This window comes from Uranotaenia lowii, chromosome 2 (genome assembly GCF_029784155.1).
Source record: "Uranotaenia lowii strain MFRU-FL chromosome 2, ASM2978415v1, whole genome shotgun sequence".
Lineage (NCBI taxonomy): Eukaryota > Metazoa > Arthropoda > Insecta > Diptera > Culicidae > Uranotaenia > Uranotaenia lowii.
The window spans coordinates 5,992,339-6,009,812 of NC_073692.1; the positions used below are offsets into that span (position 1 = coordinate 5,992,339).

At 41.6% G+C, this 17,474-nt stretch overlaps 1 protein-coding gene across 1 annotated transcript; it reads left to right on the forward strand.

Annotated features, from left to right (window-relative positions):
* The first annotated feature begins 8,910 nt into the window (after positions 1-8,910).
* Positions 8,911-14,226, forward strand: LOC129749527 (uncharacterized). The gene is made up of 2 exons (XM_055744505.1): positions 8,911-11,337; positions 11,413-14,226. Exons 1-2 carry the CDS (start codon positions 8,911-8,913, stop codon positions 14,224-14,226), a joined length of 5,241 nt encoding a protein of 1,746 aa, XP_055600480.1.
* The last annotated feature ends 3,248 nt before the right edge of the window (positions 14,227-17,474 follow it).

Genomic DNA, 17,474 nt, shown 5'->3' on the forward strand with positions numbered 1-17,474 from the left:
GCTGAGGAGAGTTATTTATGGGGAAAAGGGATTAGCCTGCGGAAATTCTGTAGGTAAATCAAGCACTGATAGCTTCAATTGATGGATTAATTTAGAGTGCCTCTCAGATTGTTTGTGTAGAATGACGGGCTGATTAGTAAATCAAATGATTGTAAATGAAGTGTGAGCATTTGAGCGGATATGATTACAATGCATTACAATGTCAGTATTGCAACTCTGTAATTGTAATTCGGATTTGAATTTAAAGATTGTTATATATAGGTATACAGTTGCGTTGGAAAAAGAATGGAATCGGGCTTTGCAGCGTACAAGCTTCCAACATCGGCAGGTTGTCATTTCTTTCACGGTTGATATTTTTAATGAATATTTCATACGAGTTAGGTAAACTTAAAAAATCTTCAATCATTGAGTTTGGAACATTCTGTTAATGTATGTATGTATGTATGTAGTTGAACCCACCAGTGGCTGATAGGTCTTTCGACCCGAGTCGGTACGGGAAGTCTCGATCACACGTTCAAATATTGTCCATGCTTAACTCACCAACAATATTTGCAGTGCATCCAAGAGGTCTGTTACCACTACTGGTTTGGGATAGGTTTGACTCACCAAACTCTCTTCCGACTGTTCGAAACAAATTTAGAATTATGAAAAGGAACCAGAGTATCTTTCTCATGATTCCATATTTGCCGAGATACTCCGGCTGGCTTGAACCCTCAATCCTTTGTATATCAGTCTTTCGTTCGCTTGGTGACCTATCCAATCCCCATGAATCCCCTTGAATAGAGTTAAGCTATTTTAAATATATGAATATAACACATTTTAAACCATATAAATATAAATACATTTTAAACATCTTACCTTTTAACCATTTAAAAAGGATACTTATCTTCAAACCATAAAAGGCATCGGGAATATTTAAAAGGTTTGACTGGTGGCAGCATGCCGAAATTGCTATATCGATCGACCAAACATAATTTTTTTCCTACACCAGCATTATGTTCACCAGTTTATTTTAAATATAACATTCAAAATAGTATAGCAATTTTAATGTTCATGCTTCCAACTTGATGTCTTCATTAAGTAGCATCCAAGGACACAACCCCTCGTTTTATTCATCCGTATTTGGGAAGAAGGATACGAATTTCAACCAAGTGAACATGTAGTAACTTATCCATAAGCCTTGCCCATGGATCTGATTTCCGTGACCCGAAACACTCTCAGCACATTAAGTTCACAAAATTCTAATGGTAAATAAAGCTCTATGCAATCCTGTTGTTAAATCCGGTTCACTTCATTCTGTCAATATTTGTCAAAAAGAACTTTGTAGAGACGACCGCAGTCTGGAATCGCTGGGCCCAACCCGGCCTGGAGAACAAAACTACGCCCCATTAGACTTGCTCACTCGCACTAGAACATTTCAGAAATAGCTGCATCGGCATTCGAGGGCCTAATAGGTTCCAGCTTCTCTATTAGTGGAAACTGCCCTGTGTATATACTTTACAAATTACTGAATAACATAAACAAAATACACTTTTCCGACTACGATTTCGACACACGCTGAAAAAAATAACGTCCGATTCCGTCAACGCCTACTTCACTTCCCCAGCTGTTTTAGTTAATGAAGAATAGATTGAGATTAACTCACAAAATTAGTTGTAACTTTGTCAAATTTAATTTTTCCATCTCAACATTTTTTTGAGAACTAGCTCCCGGAAAACTACCTTAATACAAGGAGAAACTAGGTCTCAGGTTCCATCTACTACTGAGTAAGCGGAAGGAATGCGGAACAAAATTTAAAGAGTAAACTGTGGTGTTTTTTGATAAATCAAAAGAGTTTTATTACATTTAAACTTGACACTTTTATTTAACTTGTATTTCGGAGATTGTATTAATCGGTTCAAAAAATGTGAGTGTAGGTGTGTAAACTGTTGTTCAGAGGCACTTGAGGTGTACATATCTGTCGAGACCGATCGACCTATCCTGAATCGATTTTCACCGTCAGATTTATTTTGGGTAGGTACTGGATGGCGTGCTTCAGGGTGCTAGTTGGTGTTCCGATGCTCGATCACGTAAAGGCGCCCGCACAATAGTCCGTCGGACGTCGCGCCGTGTCAGCGTCGCGTTGACATTTCATTTTGGGGATTTTTTTTTCAAATTGACGCTTTTGAAAAAATCAAAATTGTCTCGCGTTAGCAGCGTTCTGGCTTTGTGTTTTATGTCAAAGTTTGAAACGAATATACTTAAATCTCTTGTCCATATTTTTTCTCGATTTGACAAATTTTCGAAACTATCAAAGAATGAACATTTCAATGTGATATGACAAGTTGAGAAAATCAATCTTTTTTTCGGGGATTTTTATCAATGAAAAATCATAATGTTGTGTAATTATAAATGAATACAAACGGATTTTCGGATTAAAAGTTTTGCTCAAAACACTTATTGAAATGGATACATTAATTACTAATCTAATCAACTTATTTTTATACAAATTTTCTCAATCTTCCTCTCTTTCCGTGTTAAATTAACACCGTGCAGTTGATGAGTTGGGGAGTAGCATGAGCATACTCTTCCGTTTTGGTTAGATGGTTTTGATCCTCACTAGCTTACCCAAACACAAGACTGGCTTTAACTTATTCGATCCGTGCAACAGCTTCAACTTTGGATCGATTCAGATCCTTCCCGCAACTGATCGGCTACAGAAAATGCTTCATTCCGACGGCCGATTTTATGGAAAACCTAAAAGAAACCATATGTTTGTAATTTTAAAAATAAATCAGTATTTCAGCACTATTTGAAATACCTAACCTACTGTATCCTTTATTTTGAATAAATTTCACAAGGTCTCCCTTCTGTGGGGCGGCTGCTGTCCTTCAACCAGCGAAAATTCCGAAGAAATTGAATTCAATCTTGTTCCGCGACGACAAATCAAAAGATGGGACGAAAGCAGCAAACCAAAACAAACTTTCGGTTACTATGTCTTTCGACGCTGCATTGTGATGCAAAAATCGTCGGGTGCGTCACGTCAGTGTTTTAGTACTTATCGACATTGTTGACAGCTGACGCGACGCGACGATCGACGCGGTATTGTGTGGCAGCCTTAACGATTTGCTGCTGAACTCCTGTTTGGATGACCCATAGTTCGTTTTGTGGCTTCAGTAGGCTGTACAAATGAAGTTTTAGAGTATTGGAGTCGGATTGATGGCGTCTTCCCTCGTTGATACGATGGGCGGAGCAAACCAATGCCGTATTGGTCCCGCCGAGAGGGGGTTTCCCCAAGCAACACAGATTAAGCCAACTACCATTAGGAAGTTTTATTTTGGTTTAATTATGGCATTTTTTGTGCGCCTCGTTTTATGATAGTTTTAATATAGTCATGAAAAATGCTTTTATTCTTGTTCCGACCATGTGAAAACGCGAATAAAGCTTCTACTAAACATACTGTTTTAGTTGTTTTGAACGAGTTATGAATGCTCTGTTGAACCTACAATAAAACTAAAACTTAGAAGTTTGCTCCAAGCTTTTTACATGTTTTATAAAAGCACTTAGTACTTGTACTAAATCGCCATAAAACTTGGTGACAGTTCTCGCACCCATGGTGGATAACCAACATACATAAAACTTGGGGGCAGTTCTCGATCAAGATTTTAAAACAGGACACGCTCAGGTTAGATTGCACATATTGGAATTGGAATTCCCATTTGCACACATTAATCCAAGATGGCGGCTTCTGTTTTTATTTTCAAAGCTATAAATTACTGAAAATCTCATGAATATGGGTTTCAGGTGAAAGGGCTAACCGAGTAGAAATCGAATTTCGCTATCTGACGCCATCTTAAAATCCAAAATGGAGGCTTTTGCTTAAATTTTAAGGCTGCAAATGACCGGAAATTGCATGAAACTCCCACAATATGAGTTTAAGAGAAATGGCTAAACTAGCAGAAGTTGAATTCCGCAATCTGACGCCATCTTGAAATCTAAGATGGCGCACTCTCTGAACTTTTAAATGCTGTTGATATCTGAAAATCGTACGAAAGCCCAAAATATTGGTATTTGGTGAAAGGGCTAAACTACAAGAAGTCGAATTTTGCTATCAGACGCCATCTTGAATTCCATAAGCTTTCATAACGTCTTATGAAATAAAATGTGAACAAGGTGTTTAATTACGAAAAAATGCAAAAGCTGACTTTCCATTTAGAATATTTGTAGGCTGGACAAAATATCTCACTTGTGAAATACAAATTTTAAAGTTGTTTTGATAACTTTGGCAGCAGTTTTCTGTGAATTCTTAAGATGTTTCATACGACTTAATGATAAAGCTCACGCAAGATTTGATGTTTCTATGACGGGTATTACTCACACGTTTGGATACTGCCAGTGATTGGTTGGTCTAATATTTGATATAAAATGCAACAAATGATAGTTGAATGAATAAATCGTCATTTTTAGGGAACCCAAATCTTACCTTTCATCTTCTGATTTGTTTAAAGATACTCATTAAATACTTTCATTCCTCTCACAACACAAACAAACAGTCCTTTTTTAAGTACAATTTGGTTTTTCCCTCCGCAAATCTTCAAAACGCGGTCATTTTTTTCTCAAAAAAACAAAATATTTCGTAGATTTCGAAGCCACTCCACACAATTCTTAGCTATTTCGGAATACTTCACCCATTCAGTCGTATTTTCGTAATGAAATATCGTTCATTCGACGCCCAGCTTTGCGAAAATTAAATCAACAGCGCACGGAGGAAGAGAATCTGAACGCGGCGCACAACGTTAACCCGCTGGCATTCATCACTTTTCAAGGCACAAATCTCTCGATTACTTTTCAATTTCTCTTATCATATCAGCCCTTCATGGCATAACAAAAAGTGTTTTCAATTTGTTGCAGTGTTCACAAATATAAATAAGGGAAGTAGGCGATGACTTGTTGGTATCGCACGTGTTTTTTTTTCGCTCCGCGGGGTGAAAATTAAATTTTTGAAGTTTAAGTAGTTTATCATTGTAAAACTGTGATTTTTTCTAGGGATTAGTGGATAAAGCATAGTGATCAATAATTGCATGCTTCATTGTATGTGCCCGACCGGATTCTCCGTTGATTTCATCCGCCTCTAGCAGATGACATCGTTGAATGATCCGCTGCAAGAGGAAACACATTTTCTAAATCAACAATTGGTGAGTTGGTTCCATGATCCTTTCTATTCTACCTGCAAAGTATCCAAGTTGGAAAATTCTTAAAAACTATTAATTGATTTATAAAGAGACATGAGGTTGTCTCCCGCATTTTGCGGGGAGCGCAGGGGAGTTTATTTCTATTGCAACCTACTTCTTGGTCTAAAGAGGTACAATTTCGGAAACATTTTCGGGTTGACTTTATAATGATGTGTTGATATTACTATTAAATTTTTTTAACAAGTGGCTTGAAACAAAGTAAGATGCGCATAAAAATTTGCATGAAATCGTCGTACAAATAAAAAGATTCTTCAAATTATGTTGCGCCTTGGAACCTTATACTTTGTACATATGCTCGTTTTATAAATCATGTTCCTATATTCAATATTTTCGATATTCACCAAAGTTGTCTTTGGTAAATTTAAATCAGAGGTAAGTGTTTGAATAATAAAGATTTTTTTACATCGTTATGAATCGTTGCTATGACGACACATTTGAATTGTTCGGGTTACTGTGTCAGTTATGGATGTGTGGTTAAAGTCCCCAACTGTGAATTGATAATATCGATGTTCAAAACTTTCTTCCGCAAAATCTTTTGGAAGAGTTAATTTAGAAAGATTTTGTGGTGGTTCTATTTTTTCCAATATTTATTTTCAAGAGCGAGTATAGGCGCATGATCAGAGACAGTGGTGCACAAAAATTCGTAAATTTTATAAAATGTGGTTCCAACGTGAATAACTATTAAAAACATTATCATAAGCATACCCAAGCAGACTTTGATGCCTCAATCGATAGCAAACAGTAACCAAAATGAGCTATCAATGCCAAAGTGATAGCATATTTTAGTATCGCATTTTTGCGAATGGTAAAATTTGGTATCATTGAAGCATCAATATGTCAAAAAATGATGTCGAACCAATACCTAAATAAGACATTGAGACCAAAATGAACGCACTATTTGCTTTTGTGTTTTTCAAGATAACAAAACGAGGCATCATTAAGGTTTCATTTATTATGATGGAGCGGAAAAGTGAGACCTAAATGATAGTATGATTTGGTATTCAATTTTTTGTAATAAAAAATCAAATTCAATTACGGGTTTAAAATTAAATCGAACTGAAAACAATCAGTAAATTGGTTCGTTACCGGCAAAGTGCGCCCATTTTTAAGTGTTGATTTTCATTGATTGCAAATTAGGCATCATTAGGATTAACGGAAATATGAAACATTACTGGTTTTCCTTAGAATTTGTAGTAAAAATAGGTTTTAGTAATTAATTTTTATCCACAAGTAAAATTATTTCTAATGAGCAGCATCAAAAATTGCTTTTTTATTGGCACCACAACAGCAATAAGTGTGAAATTTTAATTTTTCATAAATTATCAGGGGTTTATTGTATTTAAAAATTATAATAGCAATAATTTGATTTTAAAATTCTAATTTTTTCTCGCTAGTTTGATTATTATTTTCATCAAGCATAATTTTGCGGTTTGTCAGAGATCTTAATTCTTCGGTCAGTATATTGGAATGATAATGATGACTTAAATGAGCGCTTCGGGTTAATTTGACCCGGACCATTCAGGAAGGTTAAATTTTTAATTTAAAAAAAATGTAAAATCCATTCATGTCCATGGGCAGGAACGTAAATGACTAGATCTCTTTAAACTGTGTATTTATTTTAAAGAAATGGACGCGATATTCAAAAAACAAAACACATTTTTCCAAAAATCGTCAAATGCCTTTTTCAGAAATTAAATTGAATAAAATAAAATAAATTAAATCAAATAAATTTATTGAAAAACAGCTTTCTGTATTGTTTAGGAAACGTCTGGTAAAAAATTAGATAGCCTATTTCAACATTGATCGTTTAAAAAAAATCATTAAAAAAAAAATATTGCTGAAATTATCGCTCAAAATTTATCCAATAACATAACACGCAAATTTTAACGCCTTTATGTCCACTATTCATTGATCTAGAAAAGCAAATCTCGCGTGAGCTTTCATAATGTCTTATGAAACCAAATGTAAACAAAGAGTTTTATTACGAAATTTGTTTTAAGTTGTTTTGATAACTTTTGCAACAGTTTTCTTTGAATTCATAAGATGTTTCATACGACGTTATGAAAGCTCACGCGAGAAATTTTTATCTCCCCTTGCTCCATTTTTGTATTTTTTTTTCTTAGTGCGAAATCTTTTAACATTGAACATACATTAAGGCGTTTAGCCACATAGAATTTTGTTTATCACATCACTGAATCGTACTATACAATCAAAAATAAGATGATGAATCATTCCAGTGCATAAAACATGAGCTGTCATTTTGTGCGGTAATTGTTTTTGTTTGTGTTGTGAAACCAGTATTCCATGCAGTGTTAAATTGTTCCTCAGTTTTAAACGAGTTTTGGTGATCTGGGAGCTCCAGCTCTACCTTCTACCTAAGGGTCCGGCACCGATTGGCCGACGCATTGAGCTGAAATAAAAGATCTCCACTGCTGGCGGCCCAGAACCAGCGGCTAGCTACGCCTCTTCTTCGATGCCCTTCTAGATTCCAGCTCCAGCTCTGCCGTGGAAAAGTTGCGACAAAATTCGTTCAAACGGAGGAAATCTTCCAGAAGTACTGCGCGATCCAGGACTGGGGGTGAAGCTGTGAAAATGTATACGAATAAAGCCAGCACACAGACAATAGCTAACGAAAATGCAGGTTTGTATCTCGGTTGTTCCGATGGAACGATATTACCTACTTATTATATTTTTATTGCTGCCCTACAGTTCGCTCTTCCGTTTTGTGTGTGGGTGTTCGATAGCACATAAAACAGCAAGAAAGATGGCAATATAATATTGGCAAGAGGTAATCTGGGTGCCGTTCATGCGACTGTAGACATGCCCTGGCGCTTAATCATACAAGTAAGCGTTTATCAATCTATTGATTTGCACCAAGAGTTTGATGATGACACTGGAAGGACAGCTCCATATGCGTGGTGGTTTTAAAACAGTGAAATAGGTGGAAAAGAGTTTGTTCATGCATACACGAATTTGGGTAACCGCGAACCTCCCGGTGATCAATTCAACTGAGCGCAGAGTTTTAGCAGTGGGAGTGATTCGGCATGCTGTGAGTTTTTTGGGAGTTAGGAAACATCAAGAGAAAAAAGAGGAGTTTCCGGCATCCCTAAATTATAAAAGGGGGCTTCATCAGTCATGTGTTTCTCTTTTTGCGTTGAGACTTGAGACGTCATTGTTGAGCCGGCACAACTGAAAGTTGTTTTTGTTGAAGCTAAAACTGATTTGTAATTAGAGTTTATTTTGTAAATTAAGTGGTTAAATGTAAATAAATTGTAAGTTAAGTAAAAGTTAAAGTGAATTGGAATAAACTGGAGTTTGCACGGAACAGAAAAGTGTACTTACCTGATTGACGGGAACCTGAAAGAAAAAGTGCATCCTGAAAAGAAACGAAATACTTACCTGCATCACTTGGAGAATATACTTACCTGCAACACCCGGAGAACCTACTTACCTGCCCTGCTGCATCAGAAGAAGAGGAAATCCATTCCGTCGAAACAAAAAGGTACTTCCATATGGTCCTTCGAACCGGATGCCCGTCGAACTCCGCGCATCCGGAACCTCTACACGTTTAACGGAAGACTTCATCTACACCATCACGTTTCCGGAGTTGGATTAGTTCCTGTTGATAAAAGAATACAAGGCAATCTAATTGCCTTTAGAAGACCATTCAGCGTTGGACATGGCTTCGGAGAGACGTATCAAGTCTCTTAAATTGAGGATTCGGAGCCTGGAAACATCCTTCAACCTCATCAAGGTTTTCGTCGACAACTACGACGAAGACACCCAATCGGTTGAAGTTCCCGTGAGGCTCGAAAATCTTGCTGTTCTTTGGACAGATTACTCCAAAACTCAGGCTGAGCTTGAAGCATCCGATGTCGACGACATGGCAATCGTCGAGCAGCAGTTCAAGCAGCGATCCCAGTTTGAAACGGAGTATTATCGAGTGAAAGGTTTCTTGCTGGCCGTAAATAAACATGTTTCGACTCCGTACACTCATCCTGTTCAGTCACATGCGCACTTCCCTGCTTCATCTCAGATCCGGCTACCCGACGTAAAGCTCCCTGTGTTCAATGGGTCATTAGAGCAATGGTTGAACTTCCATGACCTGTTCGTTTCTTTGGTGCACTCTTCAAGTGATTTGTCGAACATCCAAAAGTTCTATTATTTAAGATCTTCTTTGAGTGGCGATGCACTGAAGCTGATTCAAACCATTGCAATCAGTGCTAACAATTATCCCGTGGCTTGGAACCTGCTTGTAGAGCACTTTCAAAACCCGTTGCGTTTGAAACAAACTTATGTTGACTCGTTATTCGAATTTTCACAACTTAAAAAGGAATCAGCTTCAGATCTTCATTCGTTGGTCGAAAGGTTTGAAGCCAACGTTCGAATCCTGAAACAGCTTGGAGAAAGAACTGAGTATTGGGACGTGTTGCTTATTCGAATGCTGAGTATCCGCCTTGATTCTACAACTCGTCGAGATTGGGAAGAATTTGCGTCTTCGAAAGAGTCAACAACATTTCAAGATCTTGTAAGCTTTCTTCAACGACGAGTTACGGTTCTGCAGTGTATGAGTAATGGTCAGCAAGAGTGTTCAGCAACGACTTCAGCGAAAAAATTGACTTCTCGTCCTCCACTTGTTAGCCACGGGGCTACTCAGCTCAACTATCGGCAGTGTTTCGCTTGCTCCGACCATCATCCATTATACCAGTGTTCCGTTTTCTCCAAAATGACTTCCGAAGACAAAGAGAAACTCGTGCGCCGCCAACAACTTTGCCGAAATTGTCTACGGAAGGGTCATGTGAGTCGAAACTGTTCGTCGAAAAACACCTGTCGGAAATGCCGAGGTCGACACCACAGCCAGCTTTGCAGCGATGATCATTCTCAACAAGAGCGCAACAAGCAACGAGTCGAATCAACCTCAACAACGGAGACTGGTGCTGCTAGCGAAGCAGCCTCACCATCACTATCAGCAGCGATTCATAACCCAGAAGCTGGTCTCCATCCCAACAAGGTGATTCTCGCAACAGCTGTGATCACTTTGGTCGACGATCACGGCAATTCACACGCAGCAAGGGCACTTCTGGATTCAGGAAGCGAGTGCAGCTTCATTACCGAGTCGTTTTCTCAACGGCTTCAGAGTCGTCGTGAAAAGGTTCATCTCTCGATCTCCGGAATTGGGCAATCGTCTACACAGGCTCGGCTAAAGCTCCGCACTACAGTACGCTCTCGGACTACGAGGTTTTCCACCATCGTCGAGTTACTTGTTCTTCCAAGGCTCACCCTAAATGTGCCCTCAACAACCATGGACATTTCGAGGTGGAGTCTTCCGGAAGCAATTCGTCTAGCCGATCCAGCGTTCTACCAGACGAATCCCATCGACGTAGTTCTGGGCGCTGAAATCTTCTTCGACGTCTTCAAACCATCAGGCAGAATATCGCTTGGAGGTGGCCTCCCAATGTTGGTTAATTCGGTCTTTGGCTGGGTGGTCTCTGGGAAAGTAATGCAGTCCAATCACATCAACACCGTTTCCTGCAATGTCGCTACTGTTTCGGACATCTACCGTTTCATGCAACGTTTTTGGACCATTGAGGAAGAGAGCGCAGTTCCCAGTCTCTCGGTTGAAGAAGCAGCTTGCGAGGAGCATTTTCGTCGAACAGTTCAACGTGCTCCAGATGGCCGGTACATTGTGCGATTGCCTTTGAAGGAGGCTGCGGTCAACATAGGCGACAACCGCAACACTGCACGACGTCGATTTTATATGATTGAATCTCGTCTTCAACGCAACAAAGAGCTACAGATTCAATATCGGGACTTCATGGCGGAATACGAAACCCTCGGCCACATGCAGCGTGTGGCGGACACAGCTGAATCCGATTCTTCCCGGTATTATCAACCTCATCATCCCGTAATTCGAGAAACAAGCTCTACTACAAAGGTGCGAGTTGTGTTCGACGCCTCGTGCAAATCAGCAACCGGAAAATCCCTGAATGATGTGCTTATGGTAGGCGCAGTCATCCAGGACGATCTGAGAGCCATCATTCTGAGGTCCAGGCTTCACCAGATCATGCTCATCGCTGACATCAAGCAAATGTATCGTCAGATACTGGTAGACGACAGAGACATCCCACTTCAGCGGATTTTTTGGCGGAACTCCCCGGAACAACCGCTATAAACCTTCGAGTTGAAAACGGTCACCTATGGTACGGCCAGCGCACCGTTTCTTGCTACCAGGGTCCTCCAGCAACTAGCCGAAGACGAAGAGACGAACTTTCCCGAAGCAGCCAAGGTCCTCAAGAGAGATGTGTACGTAGACGACCTCTTCACCGGCGGAAGTTCTCCAACGAAGGTAGCTGAGCTACGGGTTCAGCTTGACCAGTTATGCAGGAGAGGTGGATTTGAATTTCGAAAGTTTGCCTCTAATTGTGAATCGGTTCTCGACGGCGTGTCTCCTGATAGACGTGCAATTCAATCCTCGGTCGAACTTGCAGCAGACCAGTGCATCAAAACCCTTGGCCTACACTGGGAACCAACAGCTGACAACTTGCGGTTCCACATCCAACTACCGAAGCAACCACCAGACACCCTCATGACGAAACGAATCGCTCTGTCGCAAATCGCTCAACTCTTCGATCCTTTAGGTCTGGTTGGGCCAGTAATCGTAACCGCCAAAATCTTCATGCAGACGCTGTGGAGCCTTAATTCCGAAGACGACAAACCTTGGGGCTGGGATCAACCGCTGCCAGATTCTCTCGCCACCTACTGGATCAAGTACTACTCGCACTTGCCTCTGCTTGAGCAACTAAGAATCCCTCGATGTGTTGTTTTGCCCGATCCATGTAACGTTCAGCTTCACCTATTTTCGGACGCATCGGAACAAGCTTATGGCGCCTGTGCGTATCTCCGATCGACCGACGCGTCCGGGAATGTTCTGGTAACCTTGTTGACGGCCAAATCGAAAGTTTCACCATTAAAAAAGCGCAGCATTCCTAGCCTCGAACTCTGCGGAGCACTAGAAGCGGCTCAACTGTATCAAAAGGTCTGTTCCGCTTTCGGATCGAAGTTCACTACGTTCTTCTGGGTTGATTCTACAACAGTTTTAGCCTGGCTTAAGGCTACCCCGTCAGTATGGACTACGTTTGTGGCGAATAGAGTATCCAAAATCCAGCTGGCAACGGTGAACACTTCCTGGAACCATGTTGCAGGGCAACAGAACCCTGCAGACCACATCTCTAGAGGCATCGAGGCCGAAACGATTCTCTCGTGCGACCTTTGGTGGAAGGGTCCACAATGGCTCCAATCTGAATCATCGTTCTGGCCTGTTCATCAGCCTGACCAATCTTTTGAAACGCAGCTGGAATCCCGATCTTCCCCGAATCAATTTCTGGCATCAACAGCAGTGTCCCCACCAGTAGATCCTTCCTTCATCGACCTTCACATCGAACGCTTTTCATCTTTCCAACATTTGTTGCGAGTAACGGCATTCTGCCTAAGAATTTCTTCGAACCGCCCCAGCAAACGACAGGAATTGACCAACAATTTGTCGACGACCGAAATACAGAATGCAGAGTTCGCCTTAATTCGGTTAGTCCAGCTCCAGGAATTCGCCAGTGAAGTCAGTGCTCTTCGTCAGTCGAAACCCATCCCAGTCAAATCACGGCTTCGATGGTTTACCCCCTTCCTCGATCCAAATGGGGTAATGCGTGTGGGTGGCAGGCTTGACAGAGCGCCAATGACGTACGACAGCAAACACCAGATCCTGCTCCCATATCACCATCGCTTTTCGACTTTACTCGTCCAATGCTACCACGAACGTAACTTGCATGCATCGCCACAACTGCTCGTTGGACTTCTTCGCCTACGATACTGGATCATAGGGGCCAGAAATCTGGCCAAAGTCATCGTACATCGCTGCACCAGTTGCTTCCGAGCTCGCCCTAAATTGGTGGAACAATTTATGGCTGAGCTGCCCAAGGAACGGATCACAGCCACTCGTCCATTCACGGTAACGGGGGTTGATTACTGGGGCCCAATACTTCTTAAACATCCGCATCGTCGAGCCTCACCCACTAAAGCATTTGTAGCAGTTTTTGTATGCTTCTGTACTAAGGCTGTTCACATCGAACTGGTTTTCGATCTGACAACAGCTAAATTTGTACAAGCCTTGCGACGATTCGTCTCTCGCCGAGGTCCGCCTTCTGATATCTACTCTGATAACGGACGAAACTTCCTCGGTGCGAAAAATGAGCTAAAACGGCTCATCCGTCAATCAGAGTATTCACACAAATTGGAACAGGAGTGCTCTGACTGCAAAATCAGATGGCACTTCAATCCTCCAAGAGCCTCCCATTTCGGGGGATTGTGGGAATCTGCCATTCATTCCGCCCAAAAGCATTTTATCCGCGTCGTCCGGGACCGACCGCTCTTCTACGATGACATGCAAACTCTTCTGTGCCAGATCGAAAGTTGTTTAAATTCTCGGCCTCTTGTTCCACTGAGCGACGACCCAACTGATTATGAGGCATTGACACCCGGACACTTCTTGGTTGGCACGTCGTTGAAGGCTGTTCCTGATGAAGAGTTCACCGAAATACCGTTCCATCATTTGAAGAAATGGCAACAAATTCAAAAATTGGTCCAGGATCTGTGGCGGCGATGGCACCTGGAATATTTGAACATATTACAACCCAGAAGCAAATGGATGCACTCACCTGTTTCGATAAAGGAGAACCAGCTCGTCCTCCTAAAAGAAGAAAACATCCCACCGATGCGCTGGCCAACAGCCAGAATTGTCCAGACTCACCCAGGAAGCGACGGAGTTATCAGAGTGGTCACCCTGAGAACAGCAAAGGGCTCGTGCACACGACCGGTGTCTAAAATTTGCCTGCTGCCGATTGCACCATCGTCGGAGGAAGCAATCAAACCATCCGGCGCTGAGCAATCAACAACAGACGAAATTTCTGTCAAAGGAGAGCTCCAACTTTCGGATCCATCGTAGAAATATTGAATCCAAGGCACTTTGTGACTTGGATCAGGTGAGTTCCTGTCCAAGTCCATAAAACCATCAAAATTTCGCTACTGGTTCTAATTTTACAGCACCTTTTCACACTTCACACTTTCACTCATCGAGCACAACACCAGCCGCAAGTACCGTCGATTCCGGTTCCAACTGAATCCCTTTCAAGGCACAATCCGATTTTGGATCAGGTGAGCCCCTGTCCAATCTTATTTACCCTTTTTAGGAAGCGCTACCGGGTCTTAAAATTTTGCAGACGTAAACAACACATCACAACACGACCGAGACGACCGAAACGAGACCGACGAATTTGGACTGATGTAAACAATCATCATCATTGCCGTGTTCACGCTGATCGGAATCCACACACTTCGCCGCCTATTTTACCTGAGCAGTCATCGTCAGAAACGTTGTTCCTGAAGGGGCCAGGATGTTCGTGCATACACGAATTTGGGTAACCGCGAACCTCCCGGTGATCAATTCAACTGAGCGCAGAGTTTTAGCAGTGGGAGTGATTCGGCATGCTGTGAGTTTTTCGGGAGTTAGGAAACATCAAGAGAAAAAAGAGGAGTTTCCGGCATCCCTAAATTATAAAAGGGGGCTTCATCAGTCATGTGTTTCTCTTTTTGCGTTGAGACTTGAGACGTCATTGTTGAGCCGGCACAACTGAAAGTAGTTTTTGTTGAAGCTAAAACTGATTTGTAATTAGAGTTTATTTTGTAAATTAAGTGGTTAAATGTTGTAACGAACTGTTTATCTAATAAAAAGGAAAAATATTATGAACCACCTTATTCAAGATAAGACGATAGAATCGATCTAGTCTAATCTTAACCGTTTGCAAACATGTAGTGCCATCTGGTGGCCGATAGCGTCTTAAGTCTAGACTCAACAAACACTTCAAACGGTCCCGCTCCAACCGTTTGAGCAAGATCGCTCTTGGGTTGCAACGTCGGAAAAGTTTGACCCTTGGACCCGGTAAAACCACCATACGTATGTGTGCAAGTGAGAAAGGAACTTGCGCCAAAAATGTGGCCTATTGTTTTAAGAATTCGATGCCGATTCCTGGTTGGCCTTGATCCACTTGTTACTCGCTTCGACACTTGCTTTGTAGAATCAAAACCATTAGGAATGTGATATTTGAGATTCTGGAGATTAACATAAAAATTGTTAAAAAGATATTTGTTAGTCGATTTCATTTAGTGAAAAATAAAACGTTATCAGATAGTAAATTGAATTGATACTAGCATTGAGTAAGTGTAAAAATCGTTATAAATACAAATTGATAAAAATTACATGTGCTTACATAAGGTTTCATTAGTCTAGCAGGATAGCAGGCTCAAAGCTAGTTAAGTGAACACGCTACGTGAAATAAAAAGCGTATAAAAAAAAAGGTAACTAATCCTGTTGTTGCGATTTAGTCGGGATAATCATGATAACCGTTGACAGGTAACCCGCGTCAACGTGGGTGTTAGTCTGGGGTTGGAAAACCCACGCCACAACTGCATCCATCGTCCTTAGTGGTAAGCGACCGGCAATCGGCTGGCTCAAACTCGGTTGCGGATTGAGAACCCCCGAGTCGTGAACCTAGCCGGCACCCACTAATTACCACGTGACATCGCTTCTCGGCTAGAAAGTCGGCTTCTATCGTCTGGCTCATACTCGGTTGCGGATTGAAAACCCCCGGGCTGTGCTCGCCGGACGGTGCTTGACCTTTCCGACGTGTCGTCCAGTCCCTCGGCCCAGTGTCAAGAAACGGAAACCGCCGGATCCATCCTCGTTGTGGATTGAGGAACCTCTGGTGTGCTCCATCCACCGGCGTATGTAAATTTCCACGTGTCGTCCAGTTTCTCAGTTCTAGGGTCAAGCAACTCTTGCCGGAACCATCCTCGTTGTGGACTGAGAATCCCCGGGTTGTGGAAAGCGGTGCCTGCGCTTGTACGGAATCACGTGCCATCCATCCGTCGACATCCGATTCTTCGTCGACACCTAGGATCGAAAGCAAGAAGAGGGTTGTGGAAAGTGGTGCCTGCGCTTGTACGGAACTACGTGCCATCCTTCCGTCGACATCCGGTTCTTCTTCGACACCTAGGCCCAAAAGCACTAAGAAGAAGCCGAGTCAGCAACGGTGTGAAACTCGGACCAAACTCGGTTGGCATTTAGGAATCTCGCGCCCTGGCAGCCCGATTCCTCCTTGGTCAAAAGTAATACCTACCTGTCAGCGCCGAAAGCCCGCCTACAAAGGTCGTGGGTGAGTATTTGAAATCCCACACAAAAATCGCATACACACCAAAAGTAAAGATTGTAAATTAGTAAATAAGAGGTAGGGAACCAGATAGGAGTTAACCGAATTGGATAATAATATAAACTAGAAGTAACTATAAACAGTCCGTCTTTTGCCTTCAGTTCAAAAGCGCCCGAAAGGCAGGCAATTTCTTCTACTCAAGCTGTTGTCGTTGCGTGCAAGTTTTTGGATTAGACCGCGTCAATAACGAAAAATTTATTCAATTAAATGTACTTTGGCCTTCTGCGTAACGAGATTACATTTTCACGGGATTCAAGATCGAGTGCGTTGACGTCTTGTTTTAAAACCCTATCCTAAACCGGGGAAACAATTGTTCGAGCCACTTATTCCGCACCCGCCTTGTGAAAGGGTCTTGGCCGGCATTTCAACTCGTGTCAGCAATCTTCCATTCTGGAAGTGGCGCCCTTAAATAAATTGCTGGCATTGATGGTGAGACAATAACATCCGTTACAATGTAAATAAATTGTAAGTTAAGTAAAAGTTGAAGTGAATTGGAATAAACTGGAGTTTGCACGGAACAGAAAAGTGTACTTACCTGATTGACGGGAACCTGAAAGAAAAAGTGCATCCTGAAAAGAAACGAAATACTTACCTGCATCACTTGGAGAATATACTTACCTGCAACACCCGGAGAACCTACTTACCTGCCCTGCTGCATCAGAAGAAGAGGAAATCCATTCCGTCGAAACAAAAAGGTACTTCCAGAGTTGACAGACAAATTTTGAACCGATCACATAATTAAAAAGTCTTTCAAAGCACTTCCATTTAGATTCCCCCGTTGTTACTGCTTTTCACAATGAAATCAAAATTAAAAAGTTAAGACGAATTTTAAATTCTGGGACTGATTCTAGATTACTCTTTCAACTATTCCTCATCATGTTTCAAAACATCGTTGGTTTAATATCAAATTGAAAATTTTTGTATAATC

Bases quoted from the DNA above. Each gene is read 5' to 3' on its own strand.
- LOC129749527 (XM_055744505.1), top strand. From the start codon at position 8,911: ATGGCTTCGGAGAGACGTATCAAGTCTCTTAAATTGAGGATTCGGAGC. The intron at 11,338-11,412 runs GTAGACGACAGA...TAAACCTTCGAG, and splicing joins AAATGTATCGTCAGATACTG to TTGAAAACGGTCACCTATGG.